Source organism: Solanum verrucosum, unplaced genomic scaffold (assembly GCF_900185275.1).
Source record: "Solanum verrucosum unplaced genomic scaffold, falcon-dt-bn FXZP01000103.1, whole genome shotgun sequence".
Taxonomy (NCBI): Eukaryota; Viridiplantae; Streptophyta; class Magnoliopsida; order Solanales; family Solanaceae; genus Solanum; species Solanum verrucosum.
In genome coordinates, this window is record NW_026020048.1 from 1,111,138 (window position 1) to 1,130,151 (window position 19,014).

Genomic DNA, 19,014 nt, shown 5'->3' on the forward strand with positions numbered 1-19,014 from the left:
TTAGCCTCCCACTCCACTCACAAAACTTCATTTTCATTAGCATGTGTAACCATATTCTACAGAAAATAAACATAATTAATATCTTAGTTGGTATCTATAATGTAGGACTATAATTTGGTAGTAAACGCTTTTTCTAGTGAGTCTTACATTATATGAATCTGAATCAGTCGGATCAATGAATACTGAACACCAGATGATCATACATCAAATTGGTCACTTACTAATCAATTGAAGAAGAAATTACTTTGTGGCCATGAAGTTCATCCTTTTTCTATTCAATATCTCTATGGTGTAAAAAAAGAGTTAAAGAAAAATGAATAATTAAAATTTCTAAGTGGGCAATAACATACTATTATATAAACTTGTTTCCACTTAACATTTTATGTATTCTTTCCAACTCAAGATTTGTATTTTATGATGGTAATGTATATGTGTTAGTGTCCTTTTGAGTTGTGGGTATAACTATATTGAAGTGATAGAATATTGTGAAAGAAGCAAAAATCTTGAAAAATTGACCAGTTGATCAACACCAAAAATTAAAACACATGGCATGAGCACTTTGTGCTTCTTTTTTCTGAATTAAAAAATGATTTTTTTTTTCTTTTTAAATTCTACAACATGACTTCCCACAAATAATAATGTTAATATGATCGAAGTGTTCATGGTCCACCATCTTTTCCTCCTTCCATTAACCTCTAACTAACGTTAAATTAATGGTTGTAGCCTGTGACGTAGTGATCAATGAGGTCTCACGTTCAAAAGCAATAGGTTAGAAAAAAGTAGGTTCTAGCCAAACAAGTAATAGTCTTGTTTATTTGTGTACACAAAATCAATTACTTTTGGAGTTTGGTTTGATTTGCCGTTGATTGTTGAATGTATCTTTTTTGCTTTTTGGTGATTAGATTATCTGCCATTATAATTCAACTTAATCTGATGGATTAAAAAAAACTGTTATTACTACGAAATTTGTGACCACTTTCACTTATTATAGACACACCACATTTCTTGATTTGGATGACATACATTCTTAAATACAAGAAAGTGTTTGATTAGTTCAAAGCGCATACACCGCCTAATATAAACGTGCAATAGTCTATTCCGTCATAAATTTCATTAAGGATGTCCAAGATTTAATATATACATATTGAAAATATTTTTTGACCTTGATACTTCATACAATTTTCTATATACATAATATAATTTTTCGACCAAGGATATCCATCTACACCACAGAGTATATTGTCTGTTATCTCATGTATTCAGATTAGCAAACCAAAAAATAATAAAAGATGAAAAGAAAAAATAAAGAACAATCTGAGTCCACAGAACCCACTGTGTGTCCTTAAAAAATTTAATCCCCTCAAGTACTCGAGGTTGTAGATTAATTCCTCCCAAGATAAAATGGATTAACCATTAAAGAAGTGGCGGTACCTCAAACTTCAATAATTTCAACGAATCACACACACATACACGATCGATCAATTTTGTTTTGTAAGAAATGTATGCATGAGAAGGGAAGAATTCGATGCAGAAAAATGAGAGGAAGTCTCTCTATTTATAGCCAACAAAGGGTAAAAGTCACATCTCTTTGAAAAAAAGACCATTTCAGAAATGTCACAGTCCTTTGGAAAATGCACAACCTTTCAAACGGTCACAATCCTTTAGAAAAGACACAACCTTTCATAAAGGTCACATTCATTCGTCAAAGTCACAACCCTTCCTTCATTTCATGTTCACACCTTTAAAACCCAACATTGTCTTTACTACTTCGTCTGTTTCAATTTATTTGTCTAATTTTTATTTTAATCATTTAAAAAAATATGTCTCTCCATTTTTAAAAAATCTTTAATTTTAATGTTTCACATGACATATTTAAGAGCATAAGATCAAAGAATTTTAGGTACATTCTACATATCTTTAATTTAATATCACATGATTCATTATTTATTTTTTACTTTCTTAAGCTCCATAACAAATCAAAATCAGACAAAAAAATTAAATCGTAAAAAGTATATACTTACTTCCATGTTGTAAATGTATCTCTAATAATAAAAAAAAAAAAAGGTGTTTAATTATGCCTGTAATTAGATCTTATTGGTGATTAGTGATTCGTGGTCCCTGCATGTGCATAAGAACTAAGTATAAAACCAAATGCAAATACACACACATTAAAAAAAGAAGAAGAGAGGATTAATTCAAGGGAAAAAACACAATCATGTAAAGTGCTAAGACCATTGAATTTGAAACCCACCAAAAATAAATAAAGAGTTGTTTTTTTTAAATTAAAAAATAAAGAGTTGGCTAGACTTACTGAAGTGGAAATAGATTGAAAGTTAGGAAAATGTCATTTTCAAACCCCAAAAAACTTCCACTTTGTTAAAATGTCTTTCCAATAAAGATTAGTGCATAATACTGTTATCTTTGGATCTAATTCCAACTTTGCACCTTTAAAAAGAATAAATCCATCTTTACTTCAACATATATATTTCTAAATAAGTAAATCACTTAAAAATTAAATCATCTAACAACACCTTCCAAACCATTTCGTATAACTTGGAAATAGTCGAGTAAGCACATGAGACTTGTAAAAGTTAATTAAGTTGGCCTTTAATTTATGTATATTTCTCTCCATAGAATAATACATATGCACTTGAGCTGATGATCTTTCCCTTTCAGTCTCTCTATTTTCCTCGATGTAATGGTAATTAAGGTCTGCGTACACTCTACTCTCTTTAGATCTCACTTAATGAGATTTCACTGAATATGTTGTTATTGTCGTATATAGAATAATTCATATAGATTGTTAGTATATATATTGTTTGGACAAAAAAATAAGTTGTATTGACTTAATAAATAACGGAGCAACACACACTGTTTGTTTAAATATGAGACAAATTTTGATGTTAATTGAACAGATTTATTGTCTTGACTTATTAAAATATCACAAATTACTATCTCATATGCAAAACTAATGTGTACAAGGTATTTTTTTAGGTGGACCAAGAATTCAAGACCACTCTTATGAGGTCATTTCTTGTAAATTAAATCACCCCTAGTTATAATATGAGTGAATAATAAGCTAGTGATAGTAGATAATGCATTTCCTTTTTTTTGCATGATAGATAGAGAAGGAATAAACTTATTAAGCAAGACAAATTAGGATGCATGTGCTTCTAACATTATGAAACAAAAGTGATTTCTAAAAGAATATTCTTGGAAGATTCTTATAACATTGACAATTTGACATATGTATGTATATATATAGTTAGAAGACTGAGAGAATTAAAAAACCTAGGATGTTTTTTAACTTGTTACATAATATATAAAGACAACTCTTGTTTGGTTGATTATATATGTGGTGGAAAATGTTGCAATCCAACACTGAATCATCATCACCAAACTTGTTCAAGAAAAGTGTGTTATTAACTTAAAAAATAAAATTATGACTAGGCAAAAAGTGATTGTTTTTTTTTTTTGAGTAATATCGTCTCTTAGTAGTGTTGAATGGATGGCTATATTTCTTGGCCATCAGGAGAATTGATTTTATAGGTTATTTATAAAAAAAAATTATTTTATACTTAAAAGATTTGAATATGACATTTTTCTTATTCAATTTGTAACTAGAAAGTGATCAAGAAATCTCGTTTTCTCATTTTTCAATGCATTGAATTTTTTTTCTTATATTAATTAATTGAATCTAACGGTCATACATAAAGAACATTCACCTATGCACTATATTATTTGCTTTTTGGATTTCTTCCTTGTCATTATAGAATATTTGAGCCACAATCTATATAATTTATGTATATGACAAATGAATGTTTACGTAAGCTCTATTTGATGCATCATTTATCTTCTTTTTTAAAAAATAAATAAACATACTACTAAAATAAGTATCGTATTAAATTTAATTGACATAACATTAGCATGTCATCACATCCGATATAAAAAGCCCACATTTCCATTGGCTTGTGTGTTCGTCAGAAAAAAATTAAAGTTTTTTATTCAACATCCTTTAATTTGCTCGTTGTGTTAGCATCTATATATGTTGCTCAAACTCCTTAAAAATATTAATAGGTGTATGTCAATTTTTTTTAAAATAATATATTTTTAGAGAATTCAACACGAATTGCGAAATCAAAATTAAAGAGTCTGCATGGGTTAACATATATTAGTACTATATGTTTTTTTTTTTTGGGGGGAGGGGGGTGGTGCAATTATTATATGATATATTTTGAGCGGATATCTTTTAATTATTTTTAATAAATTAGATAGTTGAAAGATATATAGCTATCCCATTTCCAAAAACTTTCAAATGGAGAGAGATTACTTGCCATTTGTCAGATCTTTGCCTATGAAAACCTAAATCTCTCACAATCAATTCACAAGGCTTCAGGCGACTAGAGCAAACTTCGAAGGTGCAAACCTAATTTTATTAGATTATTTTGGAATATTGGGAATTAAATTTAGATTATTACTTAAGCTATGATGGAATATTCGTAAATATTGAGTGTGTCGTGTTACTTTTTTTTTTCCTTTTCAAAATGTGTATGCTTACTTTAATGGCGACTTTTGTGAAATGTCTATAAAGAATTATATTATTATATAGTACTTTATTAATCACGAAAACCCCTTCTTGTAATGCCATTTGTCAAGCCTTTACAAATAAAGAAAGATTTTTAACTGTGTCACCAAAGCAAATCCCACTTGATATCTATTTTAAGAGATAGTACAAGATGTTATTAGAACTTAGATAGTACAAGATGTTAGTGGATGTGGAGTATAATAAGTTGAATAATAATTCCTATCCATCTCAATTTATCTGATACAATTTGAATTGATTATTTTATTAAAAAAATAAAAAAAAATTCTATTTTTAATTATAAGAAAATGACATTTGTTTTAAAACAAATTTCTTCAAATATTATGAATTGAAACAAAGTCCAAAGAGAGTAATTATATATATAGAAAATAGTCAAACCTTAAAATTTTGGTCCTTTTCACTACACTCATTTTCAATAATGACAGTGTCAAATATGAAGATCATGGATATAGAGAAACAGACAATCATGCATCTGTGACAAGTTTTCATGTTGTTTTAGATAGAATCTCTTTACCAAAAATGAATTATGTATGACCCGTAAGTTAGGAATTTAAACTGTGAAAGTCATGCTTATATTAAGATAGATTATTTGTGATACATCATTCTTTTGAGTCTTTCACACCTACCATAAACTAGAAATTATAGAATCATCACATATAAAAATTAAAATATATTAAAACAGCACTATCTTTTTCAAAAGAACAAAAGTGATAAATTATTTAATTTAATTAATAGAATCCAAGTTGGGATCAATGTGACAATTGATTATTACAGGCACAGAGGGTAGTTTTGTAAATATGAGATGCTGACTGTTAGCTTGTACGGCAGAAAATACATACAACAGAAAGAAGGAGTAGATACTATGGTATATTCTTCTTAATAAAAAGTATATATGGGGTTTTAATACCCCTCAACCTATTTGACTCTGAAAAACAGTAATAACACTACACAGAAATCTCCATTTAACATTCAAGAATTCATTTTTATTCACACTCAACACACACATAGTGGAAGAGAGTTGATTAGAGAAAAAGGGGTTGGTGATTTTGCAACTTTAATGCTGTCATGTTTGTAAGATTTGAATATGAGTGGATTATGGGAATTTAGGGAGGTCATTTGCCTCTCTGAATTCCCTTAATCCTTCTTTTTCTTGGATTTTTTTGGTTGAGGGTCATCACTGTTTTTGTTTGGAAGGAAAAAGAAAGGATTTTTCTCTGGAAAGTAAAGAAGTTTGCAAGAGAAAAAGATTGGTTGGAGTGGGCTTAGTGTGGTTTGTCAAAGGCTCTCTTCTGGGGTTGCTTCAATTTACTCATTTAGAGGTGTATTTGGTTGATATGAGCATAAGAGGGAAAAAAGATGGTAACTTTCTCAACTTCTTGCTACTTATATAATCTTGTTTCCCTTTTCTCCTAAGACTGTCTTGCCTTTTTTTCTCTCCTTTATTGGCTGTTTTGTTGTTTGAATTATCTAACATCTATATTTGTTCACCTTGATGAAAATGTTTCTGAAACTTCTCTTTATGTGTGTGATATGCAATGAACAAAAGGATGGAATTTTCCTTCTTATTTGTGTTCTTTGTGTGAAGGTGTGTTTTATGTTTGAATTTTATTGAACTTTTATGGATACTAGCAGCTTCATTCAATTCAAAAGTTTTTCTTTTTTTGGGGTTCTGATTCAGAGATGAAAAAGTTTGTTTTCATTGAAAGTTTAGGACAGTGAAAAGAGTAGAACTCGATATGAAATTCTGAGATGCAATTTGCTTTATCCACTGTGCCTGGTGTCTATATGACCATCACTATCAGGAAAGGAAAATTGATATCGAAAGGGAAAATATTGTTTCGTGATTTGGTAAAGTTTTACTAACTGCCTCAAGATTGATTAAGAATAATAATAACACATTTAGTCAAGGTGCAGTAAGCTAGCCCATACACCACCACTATCAAATGGGAGGAAAAAGGAATGTAATTGCACATGTCTCTTATTAGTTATTCCATATTACTGTATTAGTTGGGAGATTTTTTTGATAAGTTGTTGAGAGAATTTTATTTACTAGTTTTGTGCTTCTTTTTTCCTCCTTAGATAGAGGATGATTCTAGTTTGTGCTTACGGACATGCAAGGATAAGATTAGGTTTGACTTTTGATATGCTTTGGGATGTGCATCCATTAATTAAATGGAAAAGGAGTCACATGATAGATGTTGACTGTTGAGTGTAGCCGTTAACTTTGATTCTGAACACATGGGGGTTCAGGGAATTACATCTAGAATGTTGTTTATATCGTCAGAGAGGATAAATAAGAAAAATCATAGAGGGTCTTCAGGTTAAGGTCTTCAAGGATATGTGCAGTACAAGCTATTGTCAAACCAGTGAAAAATCTCTGTTGAAACTAGATGCACCATATACTTTATATCTAGGAGTAAATATTGTTTACTAGCGTGTGGCTCATCCTACTTCTGAAGTGAGAACTGGAATCAGAAGATAATAGAGTTTTAGACATTTCTCATGTATTAATGCATTTGAAAGCTTAACACCTGATCCCAAGGAAGCAAGATCATCGATAATCAGAAACTTAATATTATTTGGGCACACAGAAATAATCAAGTTTTACGAATGAACTGGGAAAGGATAAGGGTGTGGTATGATGTGAATAAAAGTTAGGCTAATAAATTGGATTAAATTGTGAAAAAAGCAGAGTTAAAGCTGAACAAGAAACTCATTGCTCTCACTTAGAGTAGATACTCAATGTCAAAGAGGTGGACTCTGGACAAAAAACACAGATAATACAGTGACTGATGATTGAAAAAGCCTTGGAGTCTTATTCCACTATTAAGATCTTAGATCTTAAGAGATCCCATTTATAAAGAAAAACTACAATATCTTCTCTTTCTTGAACTCTTTCTGTTTACCAGGATAGAAACACCCTGTATGAATCTCTTCTCCTTGGAAGTCTCAAACTAAGTGTTCACACAGATAGAAAAATAAATCCCAGTATAAAGATATATTTTAATGTCATTGATGTAATAATTCAAAGACCTAAACTTCTCAACAAATTTCAATTTGGAACTCATCACTTTGAGGCCTTTATTGAAGGGAAAAATTATAGGTCTATTCTTATTTAATAGTTGTGCAACATATTTTGATCATTGGGAGTACAAACATGAGATGATTATTTTCCCAGTACCATGACGTTTGGAGGTATTTCTGTCCTGCTCATTGAAGTGGTTGATTTTACTAGTGTTGTTAGCTGGAGAGCTGTGATCCTTATATGGTCTTCAATTCATTTTGAGGTGTTGAAGGGTCATGGATTTGGGTTTTAGAATTAGCTATAGATAAAAAAAAAATTGTGGTCAGACAAAAGCACGCTGAAGCAATTAACTATAGAGCTTTAATTGATCTTATTGTAGGTTCAAACAACATCTTAAATGAATAAATGTACATACAAGTTCAGCCATCACTCAATTAATCTTTGAGTAGCAAGTTTCACTTAGAAAGTGGTCCTTTATCATCTTAGAATTTCTTGCTGTGTCTCTATTGCAATGCATACTATGTATCTGTTGGCCGAAAACTGCAGAACTGGTCCTTTGCTGCTTTACATATCAAATAACATTGTGTTGAAATTAATATCTATTCTGCTCTCAGGTTTCATGAATATTTTGAAACAGCTCAGTTTGATTTGACTCGGAAGAAAGTTGGGTTTCACGGTCAAGCTACAACATTTCTTGCAAGGATTTCCTGATAGTTCTGTCCGTCAGATCAACCAACACTTTCTAAGAAGCTTCCTTTGCTGAACATTACTCAAGAAAGGATATATCTTTCGCATTTTAAGCACTTTAGCCAACACATCTGTCTATTTCTTGTTGATTCAACTGTCCAAGACATCTCTTTTGGGGCAAATCTTTTTTTTGGCAAAATTCCCCTGGCCTTTGAGAGGAGCAAATTCTTTTAAGCAAAGCGTATATTTACATATGCGTCTCTCTATTGGCTCTGCTGGGCAAATCTCCTTTGGCAAATTGTAAGTTCCGTGGTTTGGTGGTTCTTTGCCGTGTTTATATTCTAGGTGTCATCTTCCTTCGTTGGTAAAAAATTGATCCATATTTCTGGCAAGTTGGACTTCCTCTTCAACCTGTTAGGAAGAGCTGAAGTGGCACTTCTACTAGGACCACAATTAATTGGAACTTTCTTCTCCACACAACCCTTCTAGTGGATTTCATTTCTCTGGGCAAATCTCCTTTGGCATTTCGGAGTTGTTAGACTCCACCACCGTTTGTCTTTAGGGCAAATCTCCTTTGGCATTATCTCCTTTTGGAGATACTATCTTGGTCTCTGTTTAAAAAACAGATTGACCTAAAGATCTTATTATCTTTGGAAATATACATCAGTCATCGTTGGCAGTATTGGTATTCGTCATCAGCAGGTGATCCATATCAATTTGTAAGCTTGTATCACGCAGCAGGGATTTGGAAGTGACTTTCGTGGTATGTCTTTACTCATCATTTATTTGTCCATGTAATTTATCTTCAGTTATATTGTCTAAAACCAATAGAGATTGGCTTAGTTCAACTTAGTTAAGCTGATCATGATTGCCATTTTTTCTTATTCAAGTCATCCAAATCAATTGTTCTTGGTTCTGAACAAGTATAGTGCAGTACTTTATATGAGCCACTGAATAATTATGAAGCATATAATGTAATGTTAACTGTTAAAAGTGTGTGTTAATCTTTCAAGTCAAATTTTCAGTCAGTTGTTTGTATCTATACAAACTATTTGAACTACTTAAGCACCAAGAATCACTGACTGCAACTTTTGTTCCAATACTATGGTTTTTTAACCCTCATTTCTTGACTTATCAATTGGTATTTCTCAAATTGCAGAATATATTTCTCTAGATTCCACATTATGGATACATCTCTAAGTGACTTCGACAGTTTCAGTGAGAGCAGCAGTTATGATGATCAGGATTATGTTGAATATCTGTATGGTGGGCATGCATGTTCTATTCTTTCAAGTCTTGAGGAAAGCATCGGTAAGATCGATGATTTCCTCTCTTTTGAGAGGGTGTTCATGTATGGGGACATAGTATGTTCCGAAAAAGAACCATCTGGACAGATGGGAAAAGTGGTCAACGTCGAGATGATTGTTGACCTGGAAAGTATTTATGGGAGCAAAATACAAGATGTTAACTCAAAAGATCTTGTGAAAATACGTCCAATTTCAGTTGGGGATTATGTAGTGATGGGCCCATGGCTAGGGAAAGTTGAAAAGATTGTCGATAAAATTAAAGTTCTCTTTGATGATGGTGCAAAGTCTGAATTTTCAGCAGAAGGTTCAGAAATACTCACACCCATTTCCCCTGATTTAGTTGAAGACCCCCAATATCCTTTCTATCCGGGTCAAAGGGTGCAAGTTCAGTCTGTATCTGCCTCCGGGTCAACCAATTGGTTATGTGGTGTAAGAAGTGGCAAAAGAGAGCAAGGTACCATTTATGCTGTGGAGGCTGGAGTGGTGCATGTAGATTGGATTGGCTGTGGCAGTCTTGGTTGTGAAAAGATGCCTAGTCCTCCAACTTTGCAGGACTCAGAAAAATTGACCTTGTTGTCTTGCTACTCCCATGCAAAGTGGCAACTTGGAGATTGCTGTGTACTTCCAGTTGCTGACTCTAAGAACATTGTGCGAAAGAGTATTCAAAGCTCACCTCCCTGTGGACCAATGGAACAGGATAGGCAACTAAACAAGGCATCTCAGAAAAGAAATAGGAGCTCAACTTTTTTGCAAGTTGCTGTAATTTCAAAAACAAGGACAAAAGTTGATGTTTTATGGCAGGATGGAAGTGTGACTACTGGATTGGACTCGGATTCTGTTTTCCCTGTCAATATTGTGGACGCTCATGAGTTTTGGCCTGAGCAGTTCGTGCTTGAGAAGGGAATGGGTGACAACTCATCTGTTCCCAGTCCAAAACGCTGGGGTGTGGTGAGATGCGTTGACGCAAAGGAGCGAACTGTGAAGGTAAAATGGACAACTTATTCCTTGAATGAACCAAATAACTTTAGGGTTGAGCAAAGTGAAGAAATTGTGAGTGCATATGAACTGATGGATCATCCAGACTACTCATACTGTTTGGGTGATGCGGTTTGCAAGTTTTGTGAGGATCAGGTTTTCAGTCTTGAGGGAAAGAGTTTAAGTGCGCACATGTTCTCTGAGACTGGCATGGACAGCAACACTGATCTTAAGAATGTTGATACTGGAAAGGATAATTTGGATTTCCCCAAATATGATCATTTATCTTGCATTGGTATTATTGTTGGCTTCAAAGATGGCGATATTGAAGTAAAATGGGCTACTGGTTTTACAAGCATGGTAAGGGAACTCTTCTTTCTGTTCTTTTATTTTTCAGGGGTTAAATCCTATATATTTTTCTGTCACTTTGTTTCCCAAAGCTGAAAGTGAGCATGACTTTTAACCTGTTTGGAAATTCAAAAGGATACTTTCTGTTAATTGACATTAGCACTCACACTTTCCTACAATCATTTGATTATTGTCTTTTTACATTATTTTTGAAATTCGACATATTTTGGCTTAAAGTTGATAAGACGAAAGAGCTTGAAATTTGTAACCAAAAGGGTTTATTTTTTAAGGAGTATTGTTCACATGGTAAATGTTGAAAGTAACAAATAATGTATCAAGGGCTAAAATATTTTGAGAAACTTCTTCCTAATCTTTTGTTTATGCCTTGAGCTGGCTCAAATCTTGTCTTTATTAATATATGCTCATCAGGTTGCACCCTTTGAGATCTACCGGATAGATAAATGTGAAGCTGCTGTTTCCATTACTGCATCCAATGCTGAAAATGCTGAGCCATCAGGTGTGGAGATCTGTTCAAATGAAAGTCAACTCTCAAAGCATGAGGAGGAAAAGGTCAGTCTAATTGCCTCCCTGTGTGTTGTGACTTCGCTGTGATTGCAAGATCATTTAGCATCTACACTAAAAGGCAGCTTATATTGCATAGATTTTCACTAGATATTAGGTATCCTTATTTTCTTCAACTTCTTGTGTGAAAGTTTGACAGAGTTCATATTTTTTTTATATTCAGGGCATGCTGAAGTTTGGTGGCAATAGTGAAAGTTGCAATGAGAGCTTGTGGGATTCTGGTTCCTGTTTGGTTTCTCGAACTGCTATTGGCTTTTTCTCTAGTATCACCTCAAGTCTTTTTGGCTCCTTGAGCACTTCACTGTTTGGTGCATACCAAACTATATCAGAAGAAGGCCAGAAATCAAGGATTGTCGATGAGGAGGAAGTCATAGAACTTAGCCATCTGAATGCAGGAATTCCCACATTTGAGGACTTGAAGGCTTCACCTGAAATGGAACTAGAGCAAGGACAGGAAACAACTGAGGGCCAAAAAGATGATGCTTTGCCATCTTCCAGCAAGCTGCCTGAACATTTTAGACAGTTTGATGTGGTCACCGATTTCTCAGACCACCATTTTGCAGATGGTGCTGGAAAGGCCCAGTTGTCCCAGGTTCAAAATACTTTTTGTTTTTCCCAAATGAACATGTCTGCTCAGTGTTCTTTTTACGACTCTCTTTTCCGTTCTTTAATCTTTCTATTACTTCACAGGTGAGAAGAGGTTGGCTGAAGAAGCTCCAGCAAGAGTGGAGCATTTTGGAACGTGATCTTCCTGGTGAGAATTTCAACCTATGTTTCTGCTCAAGTATTTCTAATGATGTGATATCTACATTCTGCTATAGTTTTCTATATCTACTGATGTTTTTGACAAGTATAAGTCATACTTGTTAATCTAAAAGATGGTTGAATGGGGAATAGAATGTCATAACATTGGGAATTGTGAAGCTACTCAAATGTATGAAAACAAGGGAAATTTTTGAAAAGCTATAAGCCTGTCATTCAATGAGAATTTGCAAGATGTGCGACTAGAATTTTAATACCTGAAATATTGTTCATCAGTAGCTTATGGAATATGATAAATGTCAGTTGTTCTGGATTTCATGTACTGAAGGCAAATGGTAATTCCTTTGGTAGGGCAGTCCACAAGTTTTGTGTTTTATCTGTGCATCAGAGCAAAATGATTGATCTTTTATTCAAAATTCATTGTGTGGGTTATTCCATCAGATCTTTGCAAGAAGAACAGCCAACAAATTAGTTTTTTATTTGATGTTTCTGATATTATGTGCCAATTGTTTAGTTTTTGCTGTTTGTAACGACCCCTCCACCACATATCAATTTCTTAAGAAAGCTCCCTTCTCCTTCTCAAAAACGAAAGTTCCCTTCTCCTTAATTCAATGTTGGTTGATAGCTGTTAAAAGTTAATGACTTTCACCCAGGAAGGGAGAAAGTTCCGAGTGATGATAAGTGGTATGAACTGATCCAACTGAAAAATTCCAACTTTAAGTTTGGAAAAAACAAACAAATTATTGCTCAATTAGGAAAACATTTGGGGGAGGGGCTGAGATATAGACCCTAAATATACCACAACTCGACTGTGCTAAATCTTTTTTCTTTTTTGGGATAAAGCTGCATAATATCTGATTGTATCAACAAGAAACCACTTTATCATTGAATATATGGTTTACAGTGCATTTCTTTGGCTATTTATCCCCACTGACTTTATTAAAACTTAAAACAGAGACTATCTATGTACGCATCTATGAGGAAAGAACCGATTTGATTCGAGCTGCCATTATTGGTGCACCTGCGACTCCGTATCATGATGGAGTCTTCTTCTTTGATATTTACCTACCTCCGGACTATCCGCATGAGCCACCTGTAAGTAAATCTCTATAGCTTGTGGTGTTTATCTGTAACATGATGCACAAGTAGTTGCCTATTTCCACAATGTTCTGATTGATAGACATGAGCCTTGCCCTTCATTTGGAATCTGAACTCATATCATATGTATTCATTAGATCTCACGCATTGTTAGGCATCCAATTATCCAACTCCACCATCCAATTGTAAAATCCATCTGTTTCGTGTTTTATAAGGTCAGGCATACACTTTCCAGATAGAGCTTATTTAGATTTTGCAAAAATGAAATTGTGCAGATGGTCTACTATCACTCTGGCGGGCTTCGTGTCAATCCAAACCTGTATGAGTCAGGTAAGGTTTGCCTTAGCCTCTTAAACACATGGACAGGCTCTGGAAATGAAGTGTGGAACCCCAAAAGTTCCACGATTCTACAAGTTCTCCTCTCTCTTCAAGCTCTTGTGCTCAACGAAAAGCCTTATTTCAATGAGGCTGGATATGATGCACAGATTGGAAAAGCTGACGGTGAAAAGAATTCAGTCAGCTATAATGAGAATGCTTTCCTCGTTACCTGGAAGTCCATGTTATACCTGCTCCACAAGCCACCCAAGGTAATTTACATCTGAAGTTTTCTAATTTTTTTCATGTCATGTTTAGATTTCAGATAAAAGAATGTACAGAAGAGACATGTTAAGAACTGGAATTTGGATTCCGGCAACATAAAATTCCAAGAGTTGATTTCTCATATGTTCACTCTATTAATACTTATTATCTCAGAAAGTCACTTACTTTGTTGCAGAAAATTGGAACAAGAAGAAAAATGACTTTCTGATCTAATAACTATTAGTTGATTGACCATATGAGAAATCAACCCAAAGTTATAATTACCACCAAGAATTTTATATAGAAGCACTTTCCTTTTACTCTGAAAGTTTCTGAATTGCTTGGTCAATTATTCTGCAGCATTTTGAGGCACTTGTGCAAGAGCACTTTGGTAACCGGTGGAAAAACATTTTGTTGGCTTGTAAGGCGTACATGGATGGTGCCCCAGTTGGTTCAGCATTCCAACCCAAGAACCAGGACCAAGAACCGATAAAAGGAAGCTCTACTGGATTCAAGATTATGCTTGGCAAGCTTTACCCTAAACTCGTGGAGGCATTTTCCGACAAAGGTATTGATTGCAGTCAGTTGTCCGATTAAGAGTAAGCTATGCACCTCTGTAATAAAAACTTTATCAATGTCTACAATTTCAGTATTTGAACTGGCCTTGATGGGGCTGTTGCTATGTTAATTTTGAAGTGTGCAGATGTGTGTTGTGTGTGTGAGAGAGTGAGGGGGGTGGGGGTGACTATTTGAACCATAATTGTGTACATATGCATTGCAATTGTAACATATTATTTAGCTTGAATAAATGGTTGAACCTTGTGAGTGATGTTTACTATGTTCTCCAGTTGTTTTGAACTTCTTGTTTCAACATGTTTTATATCAGGTCTCCATTTTGTGTTTTGCTTCTTTTTTAAAAAATTGCATTGTTTTCGCACTATGTTAGACTGTCTACATCACACCCTTTGGAGTGCAACCCTGCTAACGCCAGATGTTTTGGGCACAGGGATGCCCTTTTACTCCTTGTCACAACTCACAAGAGTGGCTGAGAACTCCTAAGCTTTTACTCTCTTTTCCCCTTATCTTGTTAGATTAAAATTTTACATGTTGGCAATAGTGACATACAATATAATTTTTCAACAATAATTTACCTTCTAGTATATACAACATTTAATCGTAACAAAAATTTAACCATAATAAATACTTGTCAATTGAGGTAAGGAATCACAAAATATTTTTCCCTTAAAAATTGTTCAATGTCAATTAATTCTCGAAAAAAATGAAACATGATAAATATTTTGGAATAAACAATCTTTTAAAATTGTACACGCTTCTCTCTACACAAACGTAAATGTGTCTTATGATAATACTACAAAAGACTATGACAAATAACATGTATCTAATATAAGCACAATGATGAAATTATACGTTATTGCCGTCTTTCTTTTTGGGGTGACAATAAAGAATCCTGCTATTATCTTACTGGAAATTGGATCATTTCACCTATATAAATATATCGACTAATTCGAGCATTTTAGTATATACGCAAAAAAAGAAAAAAAAAATAATGTCTTTTATTTACTATTAAATTCAAATCCTAACCAACAACAATAACATATTCATTATCTAATAAAATTTCATAAGTGAGATCTAAGGAGATGGGAGTAGAGAAGTTATTTTCAAAAGACCTTCAACTCGCGTACATCAAATTCAAATATAAAAAAAAAGAAAGTAGAAACATAGCAACTACATCATGAACAACAAGGTAGTGCCATAATTACTTTCTTATTTTAATTTTTCATTTAGTGTTCAATATATATCAGTCCAACTATTCTAAATGCGCACCAGATAAAAGCCTCCTATTGAAAGGTAGCGATTCTAGTAACCACATCCACTTCACCACATCTTTGACGTTGGGTCATAATTACTTTCACATTAGAATTTTATAATTTAATGACAATTAATACTATGGAACCAAAAAAAAATTCCAAAAGGGGAGACGAAAAGGAAAAAGAATTACGTGTATTCTTTTCTGCAATATATATTGATCAACCATTGAAAGTCTCTACGGTATCGGTATGCTCCTTGAGCACTCCATAGCAATGGAGAATTCGTCAGCTCCATCTTCATTACAAAACCCTAGTTCAAGATTCAAACTTTCCATCTTTTCAAGAACCCAATTTCTCAAATTCCAATATGGTCATCTTATTCTCTTTATTTTCGTATTTTCCCTTAACTCCTCCGTTATCGGTGGAGTTTCATATCCTCCTGAATTTCCTCAGATCCCATACCCACAATACTGTAACGACGTCGTTCCGAGCACCCCTTTAGCCCAAACTTTAACCCCTTTTAACGCTACATCGTTTTTCCTCACTCTTACCAACGCGTACATACACGCGCCGGCTGATAATGCCGGGAAATTCAAGCCGAAAACCCTTAATTACTACACAGAGAATGTTTATCCGACCCAAAATGGTAAAATATTTAAAATTGAGGGTGGTTTGAGGTTTGCAGGAAGAATTGGTCCGGAGTTTTTCGGTGAATTTGTACACCGGCGACAACTTCGGCTAGTTTATCACCGGCCACCGAGGTTTCCTACCGGAGGCTTCGGGAATTCGAGGGAGATTCGGGTTTCCGGTTTCTGGGATTCGGGTACTGGAAAGCTTTGTATGGTCGGATCAGGTTTGAGGAGGTTAAGTTCTATTAATGTTGTTCTTAAGTTGAATTATTTGAATTCATCTGATATTTTGCATAGTGTGGTTAATGGTACATTGGAAAGAATTGATGTGAATGATAAAAATGCATATACTAAGCCTGTTGAAATATTTGGTACGTCTTTGAGGAATTATGTTTATACTTTGATTGATAAAGAGGTTGAGAATAATGGGTTTAGTGAATTTGGTGATTGGTCTGATGTTTCGCTGGGAATAGATCAGGATAGCAGCTTGTGTTCAGTTATAGGTAGTGCCGGGACTATGGAAATGATGTATTTGGGTAATTGTGGCAATGGGAATTGCGATTTTCTTGGTGGTAATTTGTCAAATTTTAGGCCGACCTCGATGTGGTTTAATGCGATTGAGTGTGGGGATAATGGAAGAGGGAGGTTCTTGTTAAGTTTTGGTGATGGTGTGCACACCCGGCCAACTAATTTGATAAATCAAACAATAGTTGCTGAAGGGAAGTGGAATGAGAAGACAAAAACAGTTGACATGATTGGTTGCCGGATTTTCAATGGAAGTGATGCAGCTGAAAAGGGTTCTGTGGGGGATTGTGTTGTGAGGCTGAGTTTGAGGTTGCCTAAGCAATGGACCTTGAAGGAGAGAAGTGTTGTTGTTGGAGAGATTTGGAAAAGAAAAGACTCAAATCAGTCAGGTATTTATGGTAAAGTAGTCTTGCACAGCGTAAGAAATCTGGTTAACAGAATTGATGGATTGACATATGAGTATACTGTGATTGATAATGTGACGAGGTCTTGTGCCAAGGCACTGACTTATAAAGGGAAGGGAGGGAAGTATCCCGATGTACATTCATCTGATATGAGATTTGATATGACGGTGAGGAACAGGAAAAAGATTGATATTTTCAGTTATTCATCTCCATTGTCTGTGGGGGATAAGTTTTACCGGGATGTATCTGGTTCTACTGTTCAAGTGAACGACAATCAAAGCACTGTGGTCAATATAAGCTATGTGCTGCACTTTGTTGCTCCATCTCAGTTCTTGTACAGTGATGAGCATACTCCTTTGACAATTGAAATTTCTGCTGAGGGATTATATGATTCGAAGAGTGGACATCTTTGCATGGTTGGCTGTATGTATTTTTCATCACGTCAGGAGATTTTACAGAGAAATTCTTTGTTAGACTGTGAAATTCTAGTTAATATTCAGTATCCTCCTTTGAATGCTAAAGTTGCCCGTGGTGTTAGAGGTACCATTGAGTGCCTGAGGAAAAAGTCTGATCCTCTTTACTTTGAACCCTTGGAGCTTATATCAAATTCCGTCTACATTGACCAAGCCAAAAATTCCATGTGGAGAATGGATCTGGAAATGACCATGGTTCTAATTTCCAATACACTTGCATGCATCTTTGTGGGTCTGCAGCTATTTTATGTGAGAAAAAACCCAACTGTGCTTCCATTTATCTCTGTTGTCATGCTAGTTGTACTCACACTTGCACACATGATCCCTCTGTTGCTGAACTTTGAAGCTCTGTTCTTGGTCAACCGGGAGAAGCAGAATGTTTACTTTGGTAGTGATGGATGGCTTGAAGTAAATGAGATTTTAATTAGAATCATGACGATGATAGCATTCTTGTTGGAATTCCGTCTTCTTCAACTCACATGGTCTGCAAGAGCAGGTGTTGAGAGCCCCAAAAATTACTGGATATCAGATAAAAAGGTTCTGTATTTGTCTTTGCCAATGTATATTTGTGGTGGATTGATTGCTTATTTTATCCATCTGTCAAGAATGCCTCACCAGTTGAAGCTTCGATTGTCGCGTCGTTTTCATTACCAACAGCAAACTTTCTGGGTTGAGCTTAAATCATATGCCGGTTTGATCTTGGATGGATTTTTGCTTCCTCAGATTCTGTTCAATTTATTCTGCAACACCACTGAGAGGGCTCTCACCCCTGGTTTCTATATAGGAACTACCCTTGTGCGCCTAATGCCACATGTATATGATCTTTACAGAAGTCACAGCAATGCTTGGTCGTATGATTACATATATGGAAACCCGAAAATGGATTACTATTCCACTGCTTGGGACATCATTATCTGTTGTGGGGGTCTGCTGCTTGCTGTTCTCGTTTTCTTGCAGCAGAGATTTGGGGGCCGTTGTTTTCTTCCCAGAAGATATAGAGATAGCTCCACGTATGAGAAAGTACCCGTAGTCAGCACCGAGTCAATTACAGAAGCATGAACTGTCTGTAGAAATTTTATCCTTGATTTCTGAAGAAACTTTCATTTCTCCTGTCACCAGTTTCATTGAAGAAACTTTCATTTCTCCTGTCACCAGTTTCATTGAAGAAACTTTCATTTCTCCTGTCAC

The 19,014-nt window shown here is 34.6% G+C and overlaps 2 protein-coding genes across 2 annotated transcripts; both read left to right on the plus strand.

Annotated features, from left to right (window-relative positions):
- The first annotated feature begins 5,544 nt into the window (after positions 1-5,544).
- Positions 5,545-14,824, plus strand: LOC125822768 (probable ubiquitin-conjugating enzyme E2 24). Its single transcript, XM_049502223.1, has 9 exons — positions 5,545-5,962; positions 8,243-9,078; positions 9,475-10,957; positions 11,375-11,515; positions 11,691-12,119; positions 12,218-12,281; positions 13,245-13,384; positions 13,663-13,974; positions 14,327-14,824. Exons 3-9 carry the CDS (start codon positions 9,500-9,502, stop codon positions 14,561-14,563), a joined length of 2,781 nt encoding a protein of 926 aa, XP_049358180.1. The 5' UTR covers positions 5,545-5,962; positions 8,243-9,078; positions 9,475-9,499; the 3' UTR covers positions 14,564-14,824.
- Positions 14,825-16,044: 1,220 nt separating this feature from the next.
- Positions 16,045-18,938, plus strand: LOC125822687 (uncharacterized). The gene has a single exon (XM_049502117.1). It carries the CDS (start codon positions 16,045-16,047, stop codon positions 18,883-18,885), a length of 2,841 nt encoding a protein of 946 aa, XP_049358074.1. The 3' UTR covers positions 18,886-18,938.
- The last annotated feature ends 76 nt before the right edge of the window (positions 18,939-19,014 follow it).

Bases quoted from the DNA above. Each gene is read 5' to 3' on its own strand.
- LOC125822768 (XM_049502223.1), top strand. From the start codon at position 9,500: ATGGATACATCTCTAAGTGACTTCGACAGTTTCAGTGAGAGCAGCAGT. The intron at 10,958-11,374 runs GTAAGGGAACTC...TATGCTCATCAG, and splicing joins CTACTGGTTTTACAAGCATG to GTTGCACCCTTTGAGATCTA. The intron at 12,282-13,244 runs GTGAGAATTTCA...AACTTAAAACAG, and splicing joins TTTGGAACGTGATCTTCCTG to AGACTATCTATGTACGCATC.
- LOC125822687 (XM_049502117.1), top strand. From the start codon at position 16,045: ATGCTCCTTGAGCACTCCATAGCAATGGAGAATTCGTCAGCTCCATCT.